The sequence below is a fragment of the Urocitellus parryii genome, chromosome 11 (assembly GCF_045843805.1).
Source record: "Urocitellus parryii isolate mUroPar1 chromosome 11, mUroPar1.hap1, whole genome shotgun sequence".
Classification (NCBI taxonomy): Eukaryota; Metazoa; Chordata; class Mammalia; order Rodentia; family Sciuridae; genus Urocitellus; species Urocitellus parryii.
Genome location: NC_135541.1, coordinates 36,883,624 through 36,898,764, shown reverse-complemented (window position 1 = coordinate 36,898,764; position 15,141 = coordinate 36,883,624). Strand labels below are relative to the sequence as shown.

The window sequence follows — 15,141 nt, the reverse complement described above, 5'->3', positions numbered from 1 at the left end:
GTTCTGGTTTCTAGGAGATGAAAACTATTCCCGGGTGCTTGGAATATAGATTGAGTTGAGGGTAGGGTTAGAAAACGTAGATGGCTATTGGAAGCCATTGGTACAGTACAGGGAAGTACTATGGTGAGATATATGTTTTGGAGATCAATAGGGAGACCAGAGTGTAAAATGGATAATTAATAGTAGAAAGAGGGGGAGAGAGGCAGTGAGAAGAATCAGAATAAATGTGAGGATGGAGAGGAGGGGGAGTGTTAGGTGGATTATGACAAATCAGATTTGGGAGTGTGGGAGAGAAGGAGCCTAGGATATAACTTTCAGATTACTGACTTGAGGGACTTGATCAGGGGGCCATTCACCCGGAAAGGAACACAGGTGTGAGGACAAAGTAAGAGAAGAAAAAATGGTATTTAATTTGGCAGGTGAATCCAGATGGCGTTATCCAATAGACAGACTGTCTTTGAGACTAGAATATGAAACAGTTTGAGCTGGAACATGGGTGAGTATGAAAAGCACACATTTTTGTCTAAAGTGAGAAGTGGGTTTCATTTTGCTTTGTTTTGTTCTTGACAATTAAAACGTTAATGAACTTAATTTTAATACTAAAAATACAAAGAAAAAAATGTAGCCCATAATTCCACTGTTCAAACAACCCCTGCTGGAAGGGAAGGAGGATAGTATGTATTGTTAGAAAACACAAGCAATTTAGAAAAAGTTTAAAAAAGGAAAAGTTCAGGTCTTGCTCCATCCTTAATCATTGTAAACAATTTCCTGTGTTTAAGAAAACCAAATTTCTGCTCAATCCCATATATCCCCACAGGGACCCTGCCTTATACTGTGTTTAAGAGGTTTATTGTATTGAACATATTAACCTTCTCATTGCTTTGCTGGGCTTCACAAGCCATCTGTACTGGTAGGATGGACCTGTGAGTTTGCTTAGGGAAAGGCAGGTGGTGGGCTGGCCCAGGGTAGGTGTGCAGTACAATATAACTGAATGAACTGTAGCAACAGTTCATTCAGTTATATTGTAACTGTATATATTTTGAAATTTGGAGAGTCTCTGCCTGCAAGTCCAGTTGGTTAAGTGACTCATTCAGTAAATGTTTCCAGAGTCCAGACTAAATGTTCAGTGGTGTGTGTGTGTGTGTGTGTGTGTGTGTGTGTGTGTTGGGGGTGGGAGGACAGAGGACTCAGCTCCTGGCCTCACTGAAGGGCAGAACTGAAAAGATGAAAGATCTTCCAACCTTCTTACTTTTTGAGGGGAAACTAAGAACTAGTATGAAGTTATGATTTGGCTAAAGCCACATGAACTGTTGGCAGTAGAGCCAGCACTGGTACCTCAGAAGAGAGAAAGAAAGAGCTAGAGAGTGCTACTGGTTAGTGGTTAGTGAGCTACTCTTGCTTCTTTCTACCTCTTTTCTCCTCCTGCCATAAAAAGTAGCAGCAATTCCCAGCTCCAAATCCTTAGACAGGCAAGATCCTGGAGATGCCTCGTGCAGCCCTTGTTCCTATAAGAGGCAGCATGAGTGGTATAGCACTGGACTGGGAGTCAGGAAGCCTGGATTTTGATGCTCAGTCTGCCATACCCTACCACGATGCTGCCAGCCAGGCACACATCATCCCTCCTTTAAATGTAGGGGTGAGTGTAACTAAAACTCCAAGGTTGTTCTTACCATTTTTCCTCTTTGTAGGCCACTACGTTTAATAAATTACAGGAAATTAAATCTTATGATTTTTGGTTCTAACATCCTGGTTTTCAAGATTCTGGGAATGCTGCTTGGTGTGTCTCATTTTATGCAGAAGCCTATGCTGCACATCTCACTTTTGCAGTAGTAAGAAGCTTCAAATCCATTTTTCAATTTGAGACCAAGGACAAAGAGACCAGACCCAAAAAGAGTGCCAAGTCAGACAGGTCTCCAGCAAATTGGACAAAGAGGGAGGGTAGATGACATCAGAGACTATTTCAGGGGCCACACTGGATCCTTCAGTAGCTCTTGCAGATAGGCCAGGCCTGATGAACAATCCCATTTTACACAGGAGGAAACTGAGGCTCAGGAAGGGGATCTGAGCCACTGCTTCCAGTCACGGTGAAGGGTTTTGTTTGTTTGTTCTTTTCTTTTGGTCTGGGGATGGAACCCAGGCCTCACGATATAAGGCAAGTGCTTTACTCACTGAGCTTTACCTTCAGCTGGGATGTCTTATTCTTTGTCCAGTGCTCTTCCTGTACGTTGGGCAGGGCCCCCTGAGACACTGCTGTATGTGCAGAAGCCCAGAAGGCAGGAGGAACTGGGTACAGGCCCCAGAGGCACTTTGAGACCCTCTTGCCTGAAGGGACTTTGACCAGTGGAAAACACGTGCCACAAAAGCAAAACGTGATAAAGTGGGCTGTGAGGCCTGGGTTGGGTCCCAGCTTTGCTGGTGACTGGCTATAAATCTCCGAGAGCGGGTTGGATTCTGCAAGAAAACTGTCAAGCACTTTCATATCTGTTACCTCTGCGTTCGCATCTATGGCGTTCTCTTTAGACCCGGGAAAAACCCGACCTGCAGAGGTGATAGATCCTGTCCGAGGCCACTGGGAGAGGCGGGGAGGAAGCCGGGTGATCCAGGCTCCGTGGACGCTCAGCTTGCTGGCTGTCGGTATAGTGCCCAGACTCTCCCTCCCGCTGCGCCACTCCTCAGTCCAACCGGGGTCTGTGGCCAGAGAGCCGCAGGCCGAGCAGGGCTCCAACCGGCCGCCGCCTGTCAAACCCTCCGCCCAGCCCCTCACCGGGCCCCGCCCAGGCCCCCAGGCGAGGAGTCCCGCCCGCGCACTGCGATTGGCTTGGGCTGGGCGGCTGCGGTGAGCCAGTGGCCCGAGCGACTGTCGGGAAGCTGTCGGAGCGGCCCGGCCCGCCTCCGGGGTGCTGCCCCGCCCCCGGGGTGCCGCCCCGCAGGACGCGGCGGCGGCGGCGGCGGTGGCGGCTGCGGGGGCTGCGGCGCCAGAGGAGGCGCGCCGAGCCGTGCGCCCCGCGAGCTGCAGCGGCCGCTGCGAGGTGAGAAGGGGCGCGGCCCGCGGCCTGCGGAAAGGGCGGGCGCCAGGGCCCGAGATCCGAGGCTGGGAGTACCAGCTTTGCCCCATGTCCAGGAGCTTTAGGATGGCGCGAGGAGCGCCGAGGGGAAAGGAGAGTTTGGGGGTCCGGGCCCGTACTCCAGGACGGATCATGGGAGGACAGAAGCTCCGGCGAGGAGGGCTCCAGCGCGCGCGCGTGTCGAGAGCGTGAGACTGTGTGGCTGTTAGTGTTGCTGTATCTGAGCGTGTGAAAGAGTTTGTGTGGCACATCGCGTCCCCGACTGCGCACTGACTGGGGTGTGCGGTGTGCGTGGGAGCCGGCGTTCACCGGCATTTCTGACTCCGTGAGGGTTTGCGCGCGCGTCGGGCTTGTTTTCCTAATGCGCGCAGGAATGTGCGTGTCCTGGGGTGCGCGTGATAGGTTTGCGCAGCGCGGATGAGCTCCCATTTTCCGACTACCGTTTTCTGGATTTGGGGGAATCAACAGTGAGTCTCAGAGGATCAGCGCCCAGGATTCCTGAGTGCGCGGTCAGCCGCTTCTGCGCTGAATTCGGCGCCGCAGCGCCCTGGAGGTGCGCAGCCATTGACCCACCCGGAACGATATCCCTGCTCTGTGACTTCTGTCTCCGCTGGCTCCCTGTCCCGCTAGAGGACTATGGACAGGAGCCCTCCGCTTCAAGCCTCAGTTTCACCATTCGTTCTAAGAGGGCTGGTCGCGGTGGAGGCGGATTTGGGTGGGAGGGCCCAGGGGGCGTCACAGGAATGCGCGGGTGACTATGGTCTTCCCCAAGTTTGGGATCTTGAGAGCCACTGCTGCGCGGACTAAGAGGCTTGACATCAGGTGAGTTAGGGTTGAGGTAGGTGTGGTGGCGCAAAGCTATTTGAGACCTGAGACCTAAACCGTGGGGGCAGTGAACTGCCAAACTTGGGCCCAGCAAGAAAAGAATCTGCTTCCCTCATTCTAATGCGCCTGTACCGTCTCCCCACTTCAGGAGCCTGGGGGACCTCCACTCGTGCGCCTCGCCCAGGAGCCATGCATTGCGAGGTGGCCGAGGTACTTTCAGACAAGAGGCCCAAGGAGGCCCCCGGTGTCCCAGGCCCTGGTCTTGGAGCGCACATGGCCTTCAGGGTCACGGTGAGTGGCGGTGGCTGCATTGATGGAGGCCCGCGGGACTTGCTACCTCGGCTGCCTATGCCACCCCAGCGCACCCACGACCTCCTCAGGCCCCGAAGTCCCCGAGACTACAGCTCATCCAAGGCTGCCTTCGCTGGAAAGGGTAAGTCGGGATCTGCCAAAGTGCCTGGCCGCGGGTGTGAGAGATTCCTTTGTAGGGATACTCTGGAGAACTTGGTGAAACTTTCTCCGGAGTTCCTCAGTTTCTCTTTTGTTGTTTGGAACTAACTTGACAGTCTTGAAAGGATCCCTGCTTTAAGAAGCATCTAATTAAAACTCAATAAGCACATTTTGGGGAAATGTGCACAGAAAGTTCAGATTACATAATTTTGTTTCTGTATGTTTCTGATAAAGGTTGTGTGAAATGTCAAAATTTTATTATATGTTAGGGTGAGTAGGAACTCCTGTAACTGGTATTTGTTTTTGAGTGGCAGAAAGCATACTTTGAAGTGTTCCAATTGCCTTAAATAACAAAAACCAGAGGCCTTCAGCAGGACCCTCTCCCCTCTTGGGACCTCAGTTTCCCCATCTGTCAAGTGAGGAATTTGTTATGCCAGACGGTTTCTAGATTCTTGATGGAAAAGTTTCTGAATCTATAATCCAGCCTGGGTCAGGTCTTGACTTAAAAATATCTTTTCTGTACTTGGTGCTCTGGAAGGGTCCTCTTGGCCAGAAGTCATTTTTCAGTGTCCTCTGCAACCACTGAAGCTGGTGAATAGAAGGCAGGCCCAGTACAGATCATGGCTCAACTCAGGGATGCCTTTGCTATTCTCACAAACATGCTCATCTCATCATAGTTAATTATTGAGCCATTATTTATAGGCTCCATGCTGACAGATAATTAACCAGAAATTGGAGAAATTGTTAAGGTCCTGTGCCCATCCTCCCCCTTTTTTTTCTCCTTTGGGAGAAACTGAAACTTTGGGGCTTGATCATATCAGCACTTGGGACCTCTTCAGTCTTTTTCCAGGTGATTTTTAAGGAAGATGATAATTGTGTGTTTTATGGCTGTGGACATCCCTTCCTCAGCATCAGCCCGGCTCCTTAAAAGAGGTAGGCTGGCTGGCTTCCCAGTTTGGGGCCTGGTCAAATGAAATAAAAGTATAGTAGTTTTACTTTTTTAAAGAAAACACCTGGGGCTGGGGATATGGCTCAAGCGGTAGCGCGCTCGCCTGGCATGCGTGCGGCCTGGGTTCGATCCTCAGCACCACATACAAACAAAGATGTTGTGTCCGCCGAGAACTAAAAAATAAATATAAAAAAAAAAAAATTAAAAAAAAAAAAAAAAGAAAACACCTGACTTCATACACAAGAGCTATTTCTTCATATGTGTGTGTGTGTGTATGTATATATATTTTTAGTTGTAGATGGACATAATATTTTTATTTTATTTATTTATTTATTTATTTTTATGTAGTGCTAAGGATCGAACCCGGTGCCTCACGCATGCGAGGCAAGTGCTCAACCACTGAGTTACAACCCCAGCCTCAAGAGCTATTTCTTGTCTTCTTGTCTTAAGCATCAGTCTCTTCTCCAAGAGATAAAGATCATAGTTTAGGATAGATATGGTAAAGAATACATACAGAGTATTACTGCTAGAATACACATACGAAGTCTCTTTTACCAGGGAGAGAGAAGTGCTGCATAGCAAGACGAGTTATGTTTGCCGCCATGAGTCCCTGGCTTGCCCTGCTCCACACACGGTCCTTCCTTCCACACATACCCTCCTGTAACGACTTGTGTTTAAAAAAATCATGACTGTCATCTGCAGATTCAGTTCTCCGAAGTGTTAGTGAATGCCTGTCCCAGACATAACCTTTATTCCACGCTGTGGTTAGAGACCTTTCATCTGATGCTTTGCCTACGATCTTTCTACTTGTAGTCCTCCAAACCCCAATTATTTTTGCTTATGTCTAAAATAAGGCACATTGCATTTGGAAAGGACAGAGGAGGATAAAGGGATAGGAGAAAGAGCCCCTTGCTTTGTACCTTAAATTGGACTCTGTGGTTACTTTTTCTCCAAAAGGATTTTAAACTGCTTTTCTTCACAGCCTCCTGGTGAGGCTGATGGGATGGGATTTAACACACCTTTGAAAGATGAGGTCTGCAGGTGGGGAAAGTGTCTGCTATGTAGAAGGCCACCCAGCAGGTCAGGGGCTCTGCCATCATCCCGCCTGGGGAGAAGGGAAATCTCAGGACAGGGACTAGGAGAGGTTTCCGACCTGGCCTCTGTGTTGCTGTAGGCATATTCCTCACAGTCAAGCCAAGTGGCCTGAAAGGAAACCAGCACCCCCCAGGGAATCTTCAGCAGCCCTCTAGACATGCCATTAAGGAAGAGGCACCTTTTTGCAGTGCTCACCCCCACCAAAATAGTCAGCAGGCCACGTAACCCTTTGAAAGTGAGGTGCCTAGCTCCAAGCTCTCAGGCTTATTGGAAACAGACAGACAGAAATACCAATTTAAACATATTTATTAGCTGTGCTGGAAATGATAAGACCCTGCCACCTAGGCTCTGTGGGATGCTGGAGGATGTTATTTCACTCCTCTGAGCCTCAGGTGTCCTCATTTATGGTGAATTTTCCCCGAGACTTGAATGTGAAAGAACTATCTTTGATGCCTGGTTATTTTAAAAATTACTAGTGTAAGGAGTTTAATGTTCTCAACTTCTGGTTTCTCGTAATAATGCCTACCTCATGGAATAAATAAAGCCAGGGTTATAAGAATGCTTTTTATACTAAAACTGTAGGAGAGGTCACTTTTATTAATTTGTGCAGGGTACCATGCTAGAGACGGTTGATAGTTTAGGTAAAGGGGGTATAGCCAGGAGGGAGAAAGATTTTATTTTTAAAATGTTGAGTGTGAAAAGTGCCAACTCTGGTAGGTGCCAACTGTGGGGTACGAGTCAGGGGAAGCTGAAAGGTGCCACGCTTCAGGTCTTCTGTGACCATTGCTGCCCAGTGACTGGAGAGAAGACCATACTGCGTGGTCGGGAGTCAGGTTTCAGATGATCTGTCTTCTGCTCCGGACAGACCCTAAGCAGAGGAAGGGAGTGAGTTCTGGAATTCAGCAGAATATCCATACTTGTTGGGTCCTGTGTGTTTCCAGATCTGAACCGGGAGGCACTGGGCATGGCACGACGTCATGGACTAACATTGTCATCATTTACAATAAGAATCACGATCTGTTTATGGCAGAGTCCCGCTTATCCAGATTCCAAACAGCTGGGAAGGACAAATTACCAGATGCTGCGTTTTTCTTTCTTATTATTAAACACCAGACACTGCTTTTATAAGTTCTGCCGAGGAAAGAAGGTAAACATCTGGGCTTTCTGCGGGTGGACAGCTTTGTGGCGATGGCCGATGATGCTTATTCGCTGTGCACAGCACTTTACAGTTGTTGGAGTTTTTCCACACCTTCTCTCATCAGTCTCTGCCTACCCTGAAGGCTCTTCCAAAGGAACAGATGAAGAAGTGCTTTGCGTCTATAAAGTGCAGGGCAGGTACTGGCTCTTGTTGACATGACTCCCATTTTAGAGATGAACACATATAGGTTCAGGGATTTGATCATATCTATCTACAGACAGTTAAGTGGCAGTTTGGGAGGCTTCCAGCTCCAGATATTTGATTCTGGTTCCAAAGCTTGTACCTTCTATACACGTGTGCTGGTGGCCCAGAGCTGATGTATGTAACCAAGGCCTCGTGAATATTCCCAGAGAATTTAAAACGTCTTGCTTTTGATATTTCTTCTGTCTTGAAGTTTTGGAAATTGGTAACCGGTCTCTATGCCATGTCTAGAAAACTTTGTAGTTTACCAGATGATTCCATGTGTCCAAAACCCAGATAATGAGGTCACCATTTAATTCATAGCGTCTCCCTGGACCCTTTCCACCACATCCCGAGACTGCATACATCCTAGCAAAGAGGGAGATCGATGGTCACTATGAACATGAACTCTACCATTAGTAAAAATAGCTGCCGGGACATGGCTGTAAATGTCAGGAAGTACTGAACCTTGTACCAAATAAATAAATATATGAATAAATAAATAAGTCTCTGAAAAGAAAGAAAAAGAGGAGGAGGAAAGCAGTTGTAGGTTGTGTGTATGGATATCAGGGCTGGTGGTGGTGGGACATCATGGTTTCGGTGTTATTACCTGGTTGAGTTTCTCCATCTGAGCAAGTAGCCAGTGAGATGTGCCGGGGAGGTTTGGAGAGGCAGCGCATCCGTAATAGAAAGGTATGAGTTATTTTTAAAGCATTTCCCCCCTCCGGCTCTGGTGGGCAATTTGCTTGCATTTCATCCATTGTAAAGTGCTGGTCCTGTGATCCGGAAATAATCAGATCCAAATTTTTTTCAGTGCTTGAGGTTTCAAATAAGGGGGAGAAAAAAACCTGCTGGCCAAATGTCAGGCTCAGTGAGACAAAAGAGAAACAAGTATGTGTGTGGGTATACAAATGAGATAGGAGCATGTTGCGTCTACAGTCATGAGAGTTATGTATCCGACAAATCTTTTATAGACATGTAGCGGAAATATAATTCCCCAAGATTCCCTAAGAATCTTGTGCGGCTAGAATTTCTCTTCCCTTCCTGCCTCCTCAGCTCTCTAGAAGTTGCTAAGACTTGGCGGGCAAAATGGAAAGGGAATCATCACACGAGATGGTGACTTAATTTAAGGCCCTGTTTCTCGGTCATTTACATCTGTGGCTCTCAGCTGGTCGAGGTCCTGGGACCCACCTAGGTGTGGAAGCGGAGTTGCTGTGTTTGTGCAAATTTCTTTGTATGCTGTGGTTTTTCTTCACACTTCTTCTAGGGGGAAAAAGAAAAGACAAAAAACCCATCCCATCTCCAGTTATTCATCTCCTTGCGTTTCATTTGCGTGAGAAGCCAAGTTCGCCGGCACACTTATTTTTACAGTGCGTTAAAATCCCATTATAGGCATAAGTGCACAATGAATCATTTAAAAAATATACTCTTATGTTCTTTGTTCTGAATGTTGCATAATTATCATCATTTTCTTCGGTTTTATTTTGTGGAGTTTGGCCAGCATCCTAGAAGAGAGGAGAGACTAAAGTTTGGAAAAGTTTTTCAATCCTTTTTTGGGTAGGATTAGAAACAACAACAACAAACAAATAAACTTTTTTTTTTTTTTTTTTGAAGCTACCCAGTGGCTATCACTAACCGTGGCTTTTTCATCAAGAAGATAATTTCTCTTCCTTCTCTCAGTTTTCTTGGAAAGGAATTCCCTGTTTGGAAACCAACATGGTGGGACTTTAGTAACTTCACCTTACATGTATGGCTATAGTCAAAGGGAAATTATCGTGTGTGGTTTCTATTTTTTTCCCCCCTAATACTGATTTTAGTTGCAGTTAGTTTGGACTCCAAGAGTTGGATTGTTTCTTTTGGTAGGGGGTCGTTTATTTTTGTGTTTAAAGGAACAGACAGTTCAAGGGGGAAGAAGAAATGAAACAAACTTCACCAAGCTTTGAAAAATTCGACTGCATTATATAAAAAGCGAGCTGTAATAGTAGGCCAGGAGAAAAGATCAGACTCCTGAAATATTTCTGCTGTTCGCTTTCACAGCGCTAATGATTCCAGCAGTTTAAAAACGGACTTCTTGTTTATCAACAACGGCTGCCCAAATTAATAGTTTACAATAAAAAAAAAAATGCTTTCGGCATTGGAGGCAAAGTCCAGGGACTGACAGCTGAGTTACTGAGGACAGCAGAAAAGAAGGGGGAAGAGTTTTGTGGCTGTTTTGGTCTCCCAAAGCCTTATTTATAAGAAACTGAAAGAAAACAGGGGCTGGGCTGTGGTGGGGGTGGAGAGAATACAGCCTTAACCCAGTGGTCTTGCAGTTGAAAGTCACTGAAAGCATCTGTTTTCTTCTTTCCCCGTCTTCCCCTTAAACTCCAAAGGGGTTATTCCTTTAGAAGGGTTCCGGCGGATTGAGTGGATTGCGTTAGCATTACGAGCTGTGTTTTTAAAAGTCAGCGTTTGAGTCAGATGCATAAGAGGAGCCCTTTAGCCCGTTAACTGAATAATGCATTTCCTGTATGGCCTGAATTTATTTGGTGGTTATGGTTGGGCCAGCCTGGAGCACACACATGTGCCATTGTGTAGCTTCAATGCACGTGGGGATGGTCTTCCCTTTGAACCTCGGTTTCCCCATCTGTAAAATGGAGAGCATTTTGATGGAATGATCCCTAGTCCCTTCCTGCTCTGATACCACAGGATTCCACACTAATTGAGCCAGGAGGTTTGGGAAGGATCCAGGGTGTCTCAGGCCAGGTTCTAGACCTGTCCTGGGAAGTCTTGCCTGCTGAAGGTGAGCACAGAAAGAACAGAGGAGAGAGGGTGGCTAATCTTTATTGAGCCTACTATGTGCCAGGCCAGACACATTGTAACTGTGATCACATTTCATTATGTCCAGCAGCCCTAGCCGCATAGAGTCATTGCAGCTATTTAGAGGTCAGAAGATTGAGATGATTTATCCCAAGGTCGTTTAGGTATAAGTAGTGGAGCTGGGAGTTTTAAACCCAGGTCTGTCTGAAAGCAAGGACAGTACTTTCCCCTAAAGCACATTTCTCTCTCTCTCTCTCTCTCTCTCTCTCTCTCTCTCTCTCTCTCTCTTTTAATATTTATTTTTTAGTTGGACACTGTATCTTTATTTATGTATTTTTATGTGGTGCTGAGGATTGAACCCAGGGCCTCACATGTGCTAGGTGAGCACTCTGCCACTGAGCCACAACCCCAGCCCCAAGCACATTACTCTTAAAATCCCTGTTGCATGGCTGTGGCTGTGGCTGTGGCGTGTGGAGTGTGCCCCTAGCCTAGGGGAAGGGAACAGGAGGCCCCCTGGAGCACCCCTTTCTGAAACTTCACTAATGGGCAGAGGTGTGACTACAAGGGGAAGCTGTTCCATTAGGGCACTATCCCCAGTCCTGCCACAGCTGTGGGGGAGGAGAACGGTTCCCGGTTATGATTCGGGTCCTCAGGAAGCTGGGGTATGGCGAGGGTTTTCAGGGGCTGTGGAGTCCACCTGTCAGAAGCAGCGGCACCCCCTGCCCACTGGTGATTGTGGGTGACAGCCCCTGTCTGCGCCGTCTTGCAGTATGTGCCGAGGCCCCAGCTGTGGTCTCCCTTCTGCTGTTTCCCAGGACATCGTTGGAATGAGAATTCCTGCTCGTCCGCAGCATTCTTGGTTATGGAATACATGCATCTCCGAGCGCAGTGGCTCAGGGAGCTGTTAAACAATTATATTCTTTTTAATCATTTGGTGGCGTGAAGAAGGGGCTCAGGAGGGAGAACAGGCCAGGGATCCGGTTGAACTTGAGAGTTTGTGGGAAATGGGACTTTCATGTTAAGTAGTGAATAGCCGAATGCCCTGCAGAAGGCAGAGGTCCAGGTTGCGTCTGTGGCCTTGCACGTGCGTTCCTGAGATGTGTGCGAGTCAGTTCTCTCACACTCATTCCGAAAACCATACCGCCAGAGGCTTCTGGTCCAGGCTTTTCGGCCTTTTCGTGGAGACGCTGGGTTTGAGAGGGGGCAGATGGAGAAGGATCAGAGATGGCCCTGGTTGCGATAGGATCCCGTCTTCCTATTTGCGCCTTCAGCAGCCCGAGGACTCTTTTAGATGTTGTTGCTTTTGTTTTTAAATAACAGGTTTGCTGGAAAATAAGGCTTTCGCGAGAAGCCAAGGAGGACCGTAAACCTGACTTGAAAAAGACAGATCCCATTTGCTGCTTTAAGCTCTCCGGAGGCCTGGAGATTAGGTTTATTTTGGAACGCTGCTGGACTGTATGAATTACTTCTCTGAGCGCTGGGTATTTAATACCTAGTAGAAGTTTGTATAAGAGTTGATGATGTATTTTGCCGACTTTCCAACCCTGTAAATAAATTACACGTGCCGGCAGAGGCTGCCAGGATCCACTGTGTCAATTGAAGCTTAATTTTTATCCTAAACCACTTAATACTTTTGTCCCAGCGAGCCGAGAAAGTTACCAGATTCCACCCAGCAGCGGGCCTATTGCAAGATAAAGGTGGCTTCCAGAGCCCGGCCCAGGCCTCTGTGGATTCACCGATTTTTGGTGGCTAGGTAGCTTCAGCATTCTCAAGTCCAACCCTCAAGGCAGAGGATGATAATGTAATTTTAAGTGTATCGTAAAAATGAAACTCAATCGCTTCCACTCCCCAGCCCTGTGTCTCACCCCCGTCTCTGGAGAAGATGGCTGTAATTGTGTGCTGTGTCCCAAGGCCGCCTGCACATTTTATCTCATTTGAGTGCAAAGCCCAGGTAATAACGTTGGCATTTCCAGCACGAAACAAAATAGGGTTTCTAATTTGGAGACACTATTAAATATTTCATGCTTCAACCAAACTCAATTCTTTTTTTTCCTATAATAAGTTTAAATATTAATTCTCTGGAATGTCAGATGCCTAAAGCTAGGCATTTAGTGATCTGCAGTTTCAAGTATCTCGAAGAAGGTTTATGAAACAGGATATTTCACTGGGAGGGATGAGTAGTGTGTTTCAGAGATATCTGAATTCAAGGCAGTGTCTTCTGATTTACTTTTTAAAGGGAAAAGGTCATAAAATAAGTTGCTTTATGTGCTGAAGGATTAAATGGCTTAGACTGAAATAACAGCAGGGACTTTACTGCCCCCCCCCCCCCCCCCGTTTATATTTTAACAATGCTATTTGGGGGAGGGGGGTGGGTCATTTTCCCGCCTGCTTGTCTCCTCCCCTCAACTCCCGCACCCCCCCCCCCAGCCAGATGGCTTTAATTCTAACCAAATCCCACGCTGAGGCCAAATGATTGATCAAACAGTCATTTGTACTTACGTAGTGCTCTTTGTGAGAATATCTCTGCACTGGAGCTTCTTGCTGGGCAGGCTTTCTTTGGGGCCTTTAAATGTTGATTTTCAGACACATCTGGGGGACTTGGAGAGGTGGGGGTCCAGGGGCAGATGGAGAGCCAAAATCCCAGACCTTGACTCCTCAGAATTTCTTGCTTAAAACCTTCCTGTTACTTTCCATCTCAGATAGCAGGAGTATCTGAGTTTTCTAAATACAAGGATAGTAATCTTCCCTCTGGCCTGATGACAGTCGTGAGACTTTTAATGCCCATTGATGGAGAAGATACCTGATGAGGTTTAGGTAGCTACTCACTTTAAGAGCTTTTTAAAACAGATTTGTATTTATCTAACTATAGTAGCACCTACACACATCTGCAGAGACATGGTTTTGTGCTACAGAAATGTTTTTGGTACATGCTTTGAAGATCTTCCCTGAACTTACAGCTTGGTTTCTACAAGACAGCCCTGGAGCCAGCTCTCGAACCCTGCCGTGGTGGATACTGCCCAGATCGCCACCTGAGATAGGATTAGTTGGGATTCCGGGGAGGATTGTATTGTTCTCCTTACTCCTTTCTGGGCACCACTGAGGGGTTTCAAACTGGAAAGATCTTCCAAATCATATGGTTTATCCAAGCGCCATAAGGTTTGGAGAGGCCATGTTACTTGTGCAAGGGTGGTCATGGGGCTTTTGGTGTCAGAACTGGGTTCAGATCCTAGACCTTGGACAAGTTCACTGAACTCCTAGCCTCAGTCTTCCTTACCTGTAAAATAGAGATACTTCTTGTCTCAGATCATTGACATGGGGTTTGGGGATTGAGGTAAAAAGTCTGCAGAGCATGTGGCTCGGGAGCTGGTGCAACAGGTAGGTCACGGAAGGGAGTTGGTTGTTGAGCTCTCTAAGGATGGAGCAGGGACTAGGTCCCAGGTTGGCTCTACCTGCTGCTGTCTTTCCTCTACACAGTATCACCCTATCCCATTACTATACTCTTTTTTCTTTTCTGGTATAATTGAAAGAATAAGAACTTGGAGTCAGACTGAGGTATGGAGGACATAGATATCATTGACTGCTGTCTTGACTTTACTCTGAGCTAGGGGAAGGTCAGCAGCTGTGGTCCTTTGTGGAGTTGGGGAGGGCTGCCTTAGCACAACTTGCTGACAGGTCCTGGCCCTGGGCCAGCCCAAGACGCTCAGGTAATTGGTGGTGACTCTGGTGTCCAGTAGGATGGGGATGGAACTATCTGTGAGGTGGGTCTAAAGGCACAGATTCCTTCCCTTGCCTGGGTTTGTTGGGTTGGAAGTTGCCATTGGACTTGACCATCCCTTTGAATTACCTCAAAGCTTCCTCCCAAATTTAAGGTGCTGTTGCCCTCTGCTCTCCACAACTCCATGTGTGCCTACGTCTGCAGTATTGCTGTAGCTTCTGTCTGTTGATCCCTCCTGGGTGTAGATATCCCATGAGGCCATCTAATTCTTGCCCCATTCACTTCTTGTGAGATGGGTATCATCATCTTCATTTTAGAGATGAGGAAAACTGAGACCCAGAGACGTTAAGTGACCTGCCCCACTCAGATCTGACAGGTGGTAGCTACATGCCCACCTGGCCTTTCCCCACTCCTTGCCTCCCTGGGTTCTGCTGCCTTGGGTCTGATCTGGCCTATTCCTCACACTAGAGAAACTGCCTCCTCCAGCCAGAATCAACCTCATTCTCCTTCTCACTGCCTGTGTCGCTTTTCTCTCACCGAAGGTGACAGTCAGGTCTTTTTTTTTTTTTTTCTCAGAGAGAGAGAATTTCAATATTTATTTTTCAGTTTTCGGAGGACACAACATCTTTGTTTTTTTTTTTTTTTGTATGTGGTGCTGAGGATCGAACCCCGGGCCGCACGCATGCCAGGCGAGCACGCTACCGCTTGAGCCACATCCCCTTGAGCCACGTCCCCAGCCCGACAGTCAGGTCTTATAGATGCCTGGCTCATGTTCCTCCCCCTGGGGCTGCAGGCTCTGAGAATCAGGGTCTGTGATGGGTGCCTCTCTGACTTGCTGGTGCAGTATGGTCCAGAATAGGCTAAG

The 15,141-nt window shown here is 47.4% G+C and overlaps 1 protein-coding gene across 1 annotated transcript in view; it reads left to right on the top strand.

The window, feature by feature from the left end:
- The first annotated feature begins 2,956 nt into the window (after nt 1–2,956).
- Nucleotides 2,957–15,141, top strand: part of Glis1 (GLIS family zinc finger 1) — a 195,282-nt gene continuing 183,097 nt past the window's right edge. Inside the window, exons 1-2 of the mRNA XM_026382416.2 lie at nt 2,957–3,029; nt 4,039–4,323. Coding sequence (XP_026238201.2) covers nt 4,080–4,323 — 244 coding nt within the window. The 5' untranslated portion in view covers nt 2,957–3,029; nt 4,039–4,079. The remainder of the gene's footprint in view (nt 3,030–4,038; nt 4,324–15,141) is intronic.